Source organism: Camelus ferus, chromosome 2 (genome assembly GCF_009834535.1).
Source record: "Camelus ferus isolate YT-003-E chromosome 2, BCGSAC_Cfer_1.0, whole genome shotgun sequence".
Lineage (NCBI taxonomy): Eukaryota > Metazoa > Chordata > Mammalia > Artiodactyla > Camelidae > Camelus > Camelus ferus.
This window is the reverse complement of record NC_045697.1, coordinates 52,486,578-52,500,458: the sequence shown is the minus strand read 5'-3', so window position 1 is coordinate 52,500,458 and position 13,881 is coordinate 52,486,578. Positions and strand designations below refer to the sequence as shown.

Genomic DNA, 13,881 nt, shown 5'->3' with positions numbered 1-13,881 from the left:
GTAAAGATAAGAGGGGTGTGAAGGCTGTATGTATAAAACACTCCCCTGTACTGAGTTTCTAGTCAGTTTCTAGCTGATCCTTGTCATTCTTCTTGGACTGAAATTTTGTGACCAAAGATTCTATCCCTCAGCTAATAAGAATACTCTTAGGAATAAAAACAAGGTCACTGCACTCTCGATAAATAACATGATTATATGTAACCCTGACTAGGTTTCATATACTATGGAATCTTCTATCTTCTAGAGTCTCACCTTAAGCAATAAATTATAACATCAAATGTAAATGTGGTTCAGATACTAGTTACCAACAAACATGGCTAGAGAGTCTGTGAGTGAGCCTGAAAAGATAATATGCTTAAAGTTAGCCAATGTAATACAGTCCATAAGATAATTACTCTCAAAATAACCCTATTACCCTTTATCGTTTTGGCAAATCCATAGAATTCTGTTCTATGAGTGTGATGTAAAATCGTCATTTTTCTCTCACTTCCCTCTATTTCTGTGTTTCTAATACCAGCCGACCTGAAGAACTACTAATTCACACACACACACACACACACACACACACACACACACACAAAGGGTCTTTCAGAATGTTTCACAACCACTTTCGTATAAATAAACAAGATCCAGTTCTGGAGTTTTAGAAGCTCTTTGGTGTTGGCTTTTTACTGTGAGGAAAACATAAAAGCCTCCACCGCCTGCATCTTTGGGGACACAGGGGAAAGGAGGAGGGTCTTAGAACTGCGGGTGAGGATGGGGATAAGGTTGCCGTTGAAGCATGGGAGTTTCCTGACCAGGAGAGGGAGGAGAGAGATTTGGGATACGGCCGATACGCTTCTGAATCACATGAGTGTCTGGCTTGATTAAAATTCTGAGTTCCCTTTGACATTGTGGCTGATCTCTTGATCTGTTTTCACTCCTGGTTCTACTAATGTGGGTTTTTTTTTTTTTTTTTTTGACTCATCTGGGGTGGTGAGCAGTCTATAAATAATACCTTATGTAGAGCTTCCTCTGATCTCTGCCCTTTGTTCTCCTCTTTAGTGAATTGGGTGAGTGTTTAGCTTTTTCTGGGAAAACATTTTTCAATCATTAAACCTTTGGGTGAAGAATGCAGAAAAACAGTTTTTAACCCCCTCTTTATCTTGTTCAGTATCTTTCGGAGGTTTGAAGTGACAGAAAGCAGCATTTCTCTTTGAGTCGTAATGAATAGCAAAATGACCATGCTTTCCTGTTTTTCTTTACCAGTGTAGGAAGAATAGGTATGTGTGATACGCGGGATTAAACTTTCCTCATTCCCATATGTTGCTGAGTTATCAAAGTGCCTACAGTTAGAAAGAAGAAGCTGTGAAAGGGGGTTGTTTGCTCCATCGCTAAGGTTAACAAGAGACCTGTTATTATCAGAATAGATGCATTATTTGCTGAGCTTGTGTACTTTTAAACACACATGGAGCCAAACTTGAAGGATCGAGCTTCCGTTAGCATCTCAACGAGAAGGGAACATGTCAGCTGAGATACACATTAAAGTTAGACACAGCAACACACGCTGGCCTTCTTTAAGCATTAAAGGGAATTTTGTATCTGACCACTTCACACACTGTATTTTCAAATATTTAAGATAAGCATCAGTTCTTAACTGATATTTCACCTTGTGTAAACTTGCCTTGTGAAGTCACAACAGAATTCTCACAATGTTGGTTATTTTTACATACTGTAGGCTCTACCCCCATGGAGAATTTGCAGTGCATATTTTTCCTACATTATTTAAAAAACTGGGATCAATAATCATTCTTAACGACTTCACGTCTACATAGAGACAGATAGGAAACCAAGGAGGCGGCGTTGGCTCCTTTCGGTTTGTTTTCTTTCTCTCTAACATCGGGGGGAGGAGCAGTCTAGTGACTCTGTTTGGCGTATTTATAAACGTAATGCAGTTAATGATGTAATAAGCTTTTAAAACTCCACAAAAGATGACATTTTGGGCGTGCTGGTGGGAGTGGAGCTGGAGGGGTTGGTGTTGCTTTTTCCAGAGGCGGTTAGAACACTTTTAACAGCTGCTCACTAATCTCTTGTTTGTAGGTGGATTAAGTTTGAAGAAAAAGTGGAACAGGGTGGGGAGAGATGGAGCAAGCCCCACGTGGCCACCTTGTCCCTGCACAGCCTGTTTGAGCTGAGGACCTGCATGGAGAAGGGCTCCATCATGCTGGACAGGGAGGCTGCGTCTCTGCCACAGTTGGTGGGTAAGTATGTCGCTTTATGTGCCTGTCCTTTCTGCAGCCCTACCTGCCCACCCACGAGTCTCTGTCCGTGCACCTGACTCCTAGTGTCAGCAGAGTTGAATATTCTCAAAAGTTTATTCTCTCTGTTTTATATTATAAAACTAGTAAGGTTTATTGCAGAAAGTTTGGAAAATACAGGCAAATATTGAGAAAAATAATCACCCATCATACCTCCATCCAGATATAGCCATTGGTAACATTTTGGCATTTTTCCATCCAGTTTTGTTTCTCCGTCTTCTCTCCTATGCTTTTCACTTTTATGTGATTTTTAAAATTACAATTGGGACCATATTTATATGTGCAGATTTGCATTCCTTCACTTATTAGCATAAAATTAATATTTGGAATGGAGCCCCTCACCCCTCCACCTTGGTTATATGGGACTGGAGTCTGGACGATAGATTTCTAGAACTCCTTGACCTTAGACATTGCACTGAGCTTCTCTGGGCCTCAGTTTTGTCATCTGTAAAATAGGGTTTAAATCCTCTGGGAGAAGGAAACTGGTCTAGTTCTAGTCCTTGAGTTGGGGTGATTTCGTAGGTGGAAGTCAAGCTCCTTTAGCTGTATGTAGAGAAAGGTTGGATGGGGGCAAGGAGCCAGTGGAACCATACGGATTAGTAACTGAGTCAGGTCACGCTGATGCCAAGTATCATTTGTACAACCCCCAGTGAGTCACTGAACCTCGTGGTGCAGGGCAGCTTTGGCATCTTGGTAATTAGCGTTGTGCAGCAAATGTTAACTCGTTAAGTTGAACACCTTGGGCACATATCACTACATTCCAAAGAGTAGTAATTGTTTTCATTTTCTAGAAAGAGCCTGGCCTAAGCTGCCTTATTACCCTTCAAATCTAGTTGTGCTGAAGATCATGTTTTCCTTAAGAAGAGATACAGGGGCTCTGCTTCTTGGTCCTAGGACAGTTCCATGACTCACTGACCACTGGACCTGTAGGAATGACCGCACTTCCTTAAGGGGTCTGCAGTGTGCCTGCTTTGGGACTGTGGGAAGAGAATGTGGATCATGGCCCCACTGACCCATGTAAAATTCCTGTGTAGTTTCAAAATTTCATTGAGTAGCTGTAGGCAAAGAGCTTGTCTGTGGCATCTGTGTCCTTATAGACCATGGGAAGGCTACAGCATTTGTATTGGAAGAGAAGATTAGTTCTCACATCAGGCATATGTCTTACTTACTTATACATATCCAGTTTTTCTTCGGAAAGCTTGTTAGTTAGATTTGCAAAGAAGCCCCATACTGTCTGTGCATCAGAGGTGCTCAAGGTGCAAGTGGAGAAGGGAAGAGTGATGTGAAGATGCTGAGTGGCCAGAATTAATTAGGTCATACATTTACTCAGCAACGGTACATGAGTGTCTACAGTGTGCCAGACTCTATTCTAGGCCCTGGAATTAAATTTGCAAATCCACCACTTTGTAAATGGGATGAGTTACAAATCCACATCCACATGGACAGTGAGAAGATAATGTAGGAAATACTGCTCTTTGTAGAATTTTTCATGTCCGACAACACAGGTGAGGCGGAAAATGGATGCTTGATGTATGAGGAGAGGTCCTGGCTGACTGTACCCAGGGAAGGTGAAGCCCAGCTGCAGAGACTGAGAAGCAAAGGGGAGGGATGGTTTCCCAGGCGATTTGTTTCACTGACTTTTCTTCATTTGTTAAAATCTGTGAGAGAGATTGTTACCCAAAAAAGTATCCTGGTTAGCAAAAATCAGTCCAGTTTTTGAGTGAGAATTGCAATTTCTGTTTTCAGACTTTAAAAACTAACCTGGGGTAAAGATGTCTCAAGTTAGAAGTCAGAAGTGCATAAACACAGGGCAAAGTCAAAATTAAACTGGTGATGGGGCAACAGGGAGAGAGTATGTGTCGTGACTTAAGGGTCACCAGAAAGTTTCCTACATTGAAAAGAAAAAGGCCTATCATATACCATGGTTACTTCCTGAAATTCCACCATTTGGAAGTTCATCTCACTGAGCCCAGGGTTTGCTCTCTATGAAAATGCACATGCTCTCCGGCATCTTCAGCCCATGAGATGCAGGGTGGTGGTACAGAAAGAGTGGTGCGTTTAAAGTTGACAGGGTGGTTAAAGTCTACGCCTACGGACAAGGGGCGTCACCTAACCCTTTAGCAGTCTCTGTTTCTCACCTGTAGAATGTGGATGAAGGGAGACCTCTCAGGGTTGTTGTGAGAATTGAATGAGGACCTCAGCTGTAACTGTTCCTTCCTTGCACGACTATCCCAGTATAAATGAGTTTATCCAGATCTTTCTACATGTCACCTCGTGGGGGCAGAGTACAGACTGGGTCAGGCTGAGAGATGCTCAGGGACTTCACCAGCAGGAGAAAAGATTCTGAAAGGTGCAGTGGATGGAGCTAGAAACAGCTTCACAGCTTCTTTGCTGTGCCTGGAGCTGATCAACAAGGGTGACCCGTTAAAGTCAATTGATAAACTTGGGCTTTTCTGTAAAACTGTCTCTGGGATCTTCAGTGCCAGAAAGAGCTACTTTAAGGAGTTTCTGATCTTTGGTTACTAGCTGACCCTTTTCCATGTGGTAGAAGACAGAGTCCCACATTATACTGGAAACTTGTTAGCCAATGACCAAAGAAATGGAGAGTTCTTAGTATATTTAAGAAAAATTTATCAAGCATTTTACATTCACACTTTAGTTTTCATTACTTCTTATTATCAGCTGTGGCTTTTTCCTCTAACCACCATACATTTACTTTAATAATGTCATTAAGGTTTAAACTTGAACACCACTAGGTCACTTTGAGGCATCATCACGCAGTACTGAGTTTGCTCTGCCGCCCCAGAGGCAAGCAGGCAGAGAGTCAGCATTGTCATTCTGGAGCTGATAATACAGAAAAACAGTTCAGAGGCAAATAACACACATTACAAGCAAAACGAAGAAAGAAAGAAAAATGGACAATATTTGGAGGAGCGGGGGGAGAAGAGTGTGTTTGAGTGAGTGTAAGTGGCTGAAAAGCAATGCTTAAAAATCCTCTGAAAGAATCAAAACCTTATAGCAGGTTAAAAAACATGCAAGAAAAAGAGAATGCCTTTATTTCAGGTGACCAAAAATGTCACGGTAACTTGACGAGCTACTGTCATTATTTGTTGATTAAAAAAATATTTTTCTGGCAAAGGGTGAAGGGAAGTTGTCTCGTGAAGGGTGCTGTTAATTCCGAGTTGAGAATTCTGTGCATCTAAGTCTTAAGATGCATTACCCCTTCACCCCAGTTTTATTTCAACAAATGAGAAGAAAAAGAAATCATGGCGAGTGTGACTATATCAAATGAATGATGGCATGATTTCTATTTTTCTTTGCAGTCCACCTGCTACTCCTTCTCAGTGGCCTGCCCGAGGGGCCCCTCCCTCTGCAGGTGCAAAACTACCGCCACGTGGGGGCCACGAGTAGTGGGCCCCTGCTTCAGCAGATGTCACTTCTCACACTTGTATAAAAAATTCAGCCCTATTCTGATTCTCCTCAGGACCTCTCCTAGTTTTCTTCATGAAGCTCCCTTTCTGAACACTAATAGAAAATTTTTTTATTTACAGGATAAAACATCACTTTTATGGGTTATTTTGATAGCTTTATTATTGCTGTCATATTATAGTTTTACATTTAAAGGGTGCCATTCATATACGAAGCCAAGTACAAGGGAGTTTTCCTCCCTTCCTGAGTTAAAAAAAAATTTATAAGCCATTTCAGGTACTTTATTATGATGGGAAATGGATTAGGAAAATGTAGATCTATTTTTGGAATTCTCATCTTTATATTTAAAGGCATTCCTGAGCCGTGCATGTTGGCAGATGTGTTAGTCATGTTGTTTCTTGCTTTTAACACCTTTTATATTTTCAAAATGGTAATAAATTTTTTTATCACAAAACTAAAATATGTCCATTTTTAGTAATGCAGAAAAATATAGCCTACAAAAGTCAAAATACCTCTAATCTTATCTTTCAGAGCTAACCTGCCAGCAGTTTTCTGTACATCTCTGTTTACACATATGAAATTTATTTTACAAAATGGGATCAGGCTATATAACCCTCTATCTGGCCTTTTAAACCTAAAAACATGAATATTTCCATATTATTAAATATAAATATCATTTTAATGGCTGCAAAATAGTCAATAATCTATAATTGGGCATTTAAATTGCCTTCAGGTGTTTATTATAAAGAAAAGAAATAAACATTACTGGGTTTTTTTGGTGTGTATGTGCATGAAATAGATTACTTCTTGATTATAGATTTCTAAAGATGAAATGTTCAAAGGGTTTGAACATTTGAAAGGGCTTTGTTCTTTATTGGCCAAGTGGCCTTCAAGAAACGTTGTACTGGTTATTTCTGTCATTATCAGTGTGCAGCCTTGCCTCTTGCATACAGTGTTCACATCACTGAGGACTAGTCTTAAATTTTGCCACTTTGATAGATTAACAGATATAATTGGTTAAATTTCTATAAATTTGTTTAAATTTTGTGTTAGTCTTGAAGTTGAATATTTATTGGGCCTTTGTTATTTCTTTTAAGAACATTTGTCGACTTTGACCTTGTTTTTTGGTTGCATGACCATCTCTCTCCAAATTTTTTTTGGTCTCGGGTTTCCTTTTTAAAGAAAGAAAAGTATTGTATGATGGGAAGAAGATCTAAACTGAATCAGAAAACCTGGCTTAATGCCGGAGGCAGAGCGGGTAGCCTCTAACTGGGGCTTACCTGTGAGCCGGTCTCCCCTCTCATGCTCTTTTTGCAGCTATGTAACAAGGGATCGAGCCTGGTCCTTCCTGAGATTCCTTTCAGCTCTGTGATCCTCCAGAGCTGGCGCTTTCTTTCCCCGTTGGTAGTGTCTGTGGGATTTTGAACACTAAAGGCTTAATTTCAGTGTAGCTGTGAAATATTACTGCCTTCACTTTCCTTGCAAAGTTTTGTAGTTTATGCTTAAAGTGATCCCTGTAATGTGCACCATGTTTATGGAAACTTAATGAAGGGCATAAACCACACAGGTGTTTTCACCTGTAAATCACCTGACTGGTGATTTCCAGGCATCAGTCACAGAGCCGGCTGTGCATATACACGGATTGGCTGGAGATTACAAGGAGGGAGAGAATAGAGGGAGGCCCTGCCAGGAAGGGTAGATAAGAAACATTTTAATCCACAAGCCTCGAATTAGAGTAGGCGTTTGATAACACTTGCAGCTGATAGGCTGGGGCTGTTTGTTTATTTTTATGATCTTGTAAAATGGACTTCCCACATTGATTAAGACTTAAAGGGAAAGTGGACGGATTGTGTTTGGTAGCACTTAATTATTTTACTGTGGAACAAGGGGTTAATTATAATTACAGGGTCCATTCTGAGAGTTTTACTGAGTGGGGTTTCTGTAATTAAAAATGCTCACAGCTAAAGGCCACTCTCAAACCAAAACATTCCTATGGGAGAAACTCTTCCTGCCTTGCTCAGGCTCTCTACTAAGTGGTCCAGTGTTATGTGACATTTACGGCATCTGTTGTCAGTGAGGCAATGTGATGGGAAGTCCTGGATTCAGCCTCTGCTTGGCTCCCAGGTAGCCGACTGTGTACAGTGTAAATCGTCAGCTTCTAGCTATGGGCTTTGAGACCAGTTCTGTGAGTGCTTGTTAGAAAGACGGACTTCTGAGAGGCGCCATCATGCCCAATCAAAGCTCCTTGAACTGCTGTCAATAATATTGTAATGACTTTGCATGGTGACAGACAGTTACTAGACTTACCACGGTGAACAGTTCATAACATATATAAATGCCAGTGGGAAGAGATGGGAGTGGTTTGGAGCTGCTGTTATCCTATCAGTCCCCATCAGTTTTCCCATCAGACTTTTGGAAAAGAAGAGCTTTTGTTTTCTTCTCCACCTTTGTATACAGAGAAGTTTGCCCGAGAGGAAGATACTGACGTGTGCTTGATGCACCCATGCGCCTCCAATAGTGGGCCCTGGATGCGTTGTTCTGGTTCTATGCCGGGGGCAAAAGCTCTACCTGCACATCGTGAGCTGTTGTCCTGCCGTTGAATACCTTGCACAGATTCTGTGATATTTTGTCCTGAGCCCCATTCTGAACAGAGGAAATGTCGACTTGTGATGTGACATTAGAAATTTTCAGAAAAGATTTTTTTAAGGCTGTTTTATTTTATTATTTTTCATTGAAACATAGTTGGCATACAATGTATTGATTTCAGGTGTACAACATAGTGAATTGGCATTTATATACATTATGAGCCGATCACTACTGAAAGTCTAATAATTATCTGTCACCATACAAAGTTAATAAAATATTATTGACAGTATTCCCTGCACTGTACGTTACATCTCATGACTTACTTATTTTACAACTGGAATTTTGTGCCCATTAATCCCCTTCACCCATTTTGCCCACCCTGTTACCTCCTCCCCTCTGGTGACCGCCAGTTTGTTCTCTGTATCTATGGGTCTGTTTCTGTTTTGTTTGTTCATTTGTTTTGTAGTTTCCACATATAAGTGGAATCATTTGTTGTTCTTTTTCTGTCTGACTTATTTCACTTAGTGTAATACCCTCTAGATCCATCCATGTTGTTACAAATGGCAAGATTTCATTCTTTTTTATGGCTGAGTAATACTCCATTGTGTATGTATATACACACACACACACACACACATCTGTTTTATCCATTCATCTGTCAGTGGGAGCTTAGGTTGTTTCCATATCTTGGCTGCAATTCTGCAATGAACATAGGGGTGCATACATCTTTTTGAATTAGTGTTTTTATTTTCTTTGTCTACATACCTAAAAATGGAATTGCTGGATTGCATGGTCTTTCAATTTTTGATCTTTTGGGGAACCTCTATACTGTTTTCCACAGTGGCTGCACCAGTTTACATTCCTACTTAACAGTGCATGAGGGTCCCTTTTCTCCACATCCTCACCAACACTTGTTACTTGTTGTCTTTTTGACGATAGCTATTCTGACAAGTGTGAGGTGATATCTCACTGGTTTTGATTTGCATTTGCCTGATGATTAGTAATGTTGAGACTCTTTTCATATGTCTGTTGGCCATCTGTATGTCTTCTTTGGAAAAATGTCTATTCAGATCCTCTGCCCATTTTTAAATTGAATTGCTTGTTTTTTTTTATATTGAGATATGTAAGTTCTTTATGTATTTTAAATATTAAGCCCTTATTGAATATATCATTTTTAAATATTGTTTCCCATTCAGTAGGTTCTCTTTTTGTTTTTTTTTTGATGGTTTCCTTTGCTGTGCAAAAGCTTTTTAGTTTGATGTAGTTCCATTTGTTTATTTGTGCTTTTATTGCCTTTGCCTGAGGAGACATATCTAAAAAAATATTGCTAAGACTGATGTCAGAGAGTGTACTGCCTATTTTTTTTTTTCCATGAGTTTTATGGTTTCAGGTCTTACACTTAAGTCTTTAACCCATTTTGTGTTTATTTTTGTAAGTAGTCTGAGAAAGTGGTCCAGGCCTAATAGAAATTTTATTTTTTTTGTAGTAAGACTGAGATATTAAAGTTTCTACAAAATTCTGGCCAGGTTATAGTTTAAAATGACTAATAAAATATATTGGAAAGGCTTATTTGGATCTAAACAAGGAGAATAAGCCCCCTTCTTAGAAACGACTAAGGCATAATTTTGTACTTTAGTCTTTCTTTCATTGGATTAATTGGTGTTCAGATAACCTGATATGGGGAAAGGTGTATTTTCCTTTTTCTTATTATAAAGATGATATAATATTACAGAAGAATTTCAGAAAATAGATTTAAAAATTGATAATGTCATGATGTTAAATTTTACATATTCTCTTGAAGAATTTTCATGTCATTTGTATTTCTGGCATATTGCTGTGTTGGAATACATGACATTTTCTAATCGCCCTTTAAAAAAAAACAATTGAAAAATGTAAATTACTGACATTGTGTTGCCCATAGAAGAATGTGATTAATGTGAATTTACTATTAACTGGGACTTAAAAATTTACAAGGCATTTCTTCCTCTGTAAATATGTAATTAATACCAGAATCTTTATAACTCTCTCTTTAATGTCAGTATGCCTATACCTTGTATCTTTACCTTCACAGAAAGTGGGAAGTTGGAAATTTGGAAAATAGTACCTTGATATTATTAACTTTGAGGATGACATTCGTAAAGTTAGAGTAAAAACTTAACTTCGTGGTCTTGTGACTGAGTTTCTTTTTGTTTTTGTTTTGCTTTGTTTTTGTATCAGAGATGATTGTTGACCATCAGATTGAGACAGGCCTGTTGAAACCCGACCTTAAGGATAAGGTGACCTATACTTTGCTCCGGAAGCACCGGCATCAAACCAAGAAGTCCAACCTCCGCTCCCTGGCTGACATTGGGAAGACAGTCTCCAGTGCAAGTAGGATGTTTACCAACCCTGATAATGGTAATGCAGGGCCACCTGGCTGCTGCTCTCTCTCTCTCACCTCACTCACCTTTACGCCACCTCTCGTCATCTTTTCTTTTTTTTTTTTTTAAACCTCTCTTCTTGTTTCTTCTTTTCTCAAGTTCATATGCCACAGCCATTTCCTCATGACACTTTTTATCCAACTGGGCAGGTTTGCAGTCCTGTTGGAAGGATTTCAGCAGTCACTGTAGGCTGCAAATGCCAAGATGCCTTGCTTGTTCCATGCACGTCTATTGTGATTGAAATGGTTGGGTAATGACGCTGTGATGAAACAGCTGGATGTTTCCAATGACTCAGCAAACTTGTAGATTATTGAGCACACCAAGGAATACACTTTCGACATTGTGGTTTATCAGAATTGGGAGGACAGACTAAGATGTGATAAATACTCTGAAATCTCTTGTCATGAAGTGTTTGCTTGATATAGGAGATGATGTCCGGCCTGTAAGTGATTATTCATCAAAGTAAGGGTCAGTATTATTTTTACTACTTAAAAAACAATCTGCTCTTTTGTTATATGATACTGATAGTTAGATGGGAGAATAATTATTCAAGGTAGAATATTCACCCCCTTATATAGCAATAGGAAAGGCGTAGTGTTTTATTTATACTCTCTCGCATTTACCAGAATTTCTTATAAAATGTCTGTCTTCTGTGTCATTGTCTTTGTTTCAAATAAATTTCATGACTGGGTGCAGTCTGAGAAGGGAGAAGTTAATTTCCGTGAGGTATGGAAAATGAAGGCATGGGAGAAAGAGTTGCTAAGTATTGGGCTTGTAGGTCGCTCTCATTCCAGCCCCAGTCATTTTAGTATTAAGAGAAATGAGCTAAGGGAGCATCTTAATTCATTGTTCTCAGATGCACTTTCAGAATAATATATAACATGTCACAGAAAAGGTAGACTAAGTGAACTGTACAAACTGAATTCTAACTCAGTCGCTCCATTTCTGGAAATTGGGTTTTCTGGCCTTAATATTAAAATTAATAGTTGGTTGGGAGCGAGCTTACTATTAGCAAGCTTTGCTATATTTTGGAACCATTCCATGTTGCTTTTTCATGAGTGTTTAGTCATTAAGCAGAACCAAATGAAAAGTTCAGTTTTATTGAGTGACTCTTACATTGATTTAATTGCTACTTTTTTTTTTTAAAGCACGACAGGTTATAAATAAATAATTAATAAAAATGCTCTTTATGGCAGCGAGGTGAGGGTATAGCTCAGTGGTAGAGTGTGTGCATAGCACGCACGAGGTCCTGGGTTCGATCCCCAGAACCTTTGTTAAAAATCAATCAATCAATCAATCAATCAATCTAATGGCCATGCCCTCAACCCCCCAAATACTCTTTAAAAAACACATTCACAAAAGGAAGACTCATTCCTACAACAATTTGATGGTTCTCCCATTACCTAGAATATTGCTGCTGACTAGGAATGTTTTGGTTTTTGTGTATTTTCTGTTTTACTAATTTATTTTAAATTGCATTTTGAAGAGTTCAATGGCTGGAAATGTTATGGGATAAACCATTTGTTAAAACTGATGTCACAAACAATAATTTTAAAAACAACTCATTTTAAAAATTATGGCCATTATGGTACAAGTCTGTTTTTTAATCTTTATTATCCTCTTTCTCACACAGAGTGAAATTTTGTGATTTGGAGATTTATTTTTTTCTCATAAAGTTGGTGGTAGTATAAGGAAGCAAGGTGTGCACTGTTTTCAGATACTGCTATATCTGCAAAGGGAAGAGGTAGGAACATGGCAGAGCGAGCGAGGGTGCCTTCTACCAGTATGGTGTGAGCTCCGTTTTCATGCACATGTAGCTGGAGTAGAAATTAGGAACAGATGGGTCTTGGAGGCCAGTATCTTGGGCTTTAGGGGAGGGCATTTGGATGTGGAATACAGCCAGTGGGTTGATACTGCTCATTGTTCAATCTTTCATCCTGTCAGTAGATCTCTGTATTTCAGAGGAAAGTTGAATTGCCTCCATCACTCACCTTCTCACATGTGAAATGCCATAGATGCTGGAGAGAAAGCAGGTTGGAAAGGCAGGCAGTTCTTTTCCTTTGGCTCTTCAGCTGATCAGCTTACACCCTGAAGCATGGAATATGATTAGGCCTTTTAAAAGATGTTATTATTGGCCTCTGTGCTCCCTAACTCCTTTTAAATATCCGGAGGCAAGATTTGGCTTTGAGAGATTCTGTAGTAATGAGTTTCATGTGCCTCCAAGGTACATGATTATAAATTATCAGATGGCAAATTTTTGGTTTTCTAGGGGCACTTGTTCTTAACTTGCAAGTTTATACAGTTATCTTTATATGTTAGGACTTAAATACTTAGTATCTTTAACAATGATGAAATGTTCTCAGGATAAAATTCTAAAAGAATTATAGAACTTTTGCTACTACTTTAATAAATCAGTCTTATATCTATTGTAGTTGGAGCTAAATTCTAATATCCCCATGTACGGACCTAAATAAACCTCGATCACCTTAGCTTTCTATCGTAGGCTGCAAAGTAGACTCAGGATGCTGCCAGCTTTAGTCATGGCAGCAACAGTGCAGTGAAGAGCTGGGATTTATGGAGACGCTCCCGAACTGGACATTGTCTCATTCACCTGTGGTGTGTTGGAGCCACCTCTTTATACTCAGAAGAGTCAGTTGTTACCAGGAATTTTGATGGCTTGTTGTTAAACACAACTGCTATTAAAAATTAAATTATATAAACATGCAGTTAGATAATGATATTAAAAACAATGGTAATAATTTCAAAATTCATTATCTCCTACTTGTTTTACTGTAGGCTACACTCTTCAGGTTACTTCCTTGCATTGTGTCTGTGTGGGAGAAATGCTGTAAAACAGTGTGCTGCCATCACCTCTTCCCAGCTCTGCATTCAGGGACCTCATTTTGGAAGCTTGGAATCAGGCATGACGGTAGTATCTACACCATAGAAATCAGCAAACGCTACACATCAGGGCTTAATATATTGTTCGGTCAATTGCTTCTAGGCTTAAAAAAGGGATAGAGAAAATGCTAATAATGCAGATGAAACCTTAAAGTTATTCAGTGTCTATAGCTGTTGTCTTAGCTTGGGTTCCCATAACACACTGCCATGGACTGGTATAAATCTTAAACAACAAGGATTTATTTCTC

At 39.1% G+C, this 13,881-nt stretch overlaps 1 protein-coding gene across 9 annotated transcripts in view; it reads left to right on the top strand.

Moving 5' to 3' along the window:
- SLC4A4 (solute carrier family 4 member 4) overlaps positions 1-13,881 on the top strand; it is a 315,013-nt gene that overhangs the window by 131,618 nt on the left and 169,514 nt on the right. For 8 of the 9 annotated variants that reach the window (XM_032458395.1, XM_032458408.1, XM_032458417.1 and 5 more), the window contains 2 exons: positions 2,080-2,240; positions 10,530-10,709. In XM_032458395.1, the coding sequence (XP_032314286.1) occupies positions 2,080-2,240; positions 10,530-10,709 (341 nt within the window). The remainder of the gene's footprint in view (positions 1-2,079; positions 2,241-10,529; positions 10,710-13,881) is intronic. The other variant, XM_014562572.2, reaches the window with a different exon arrangement.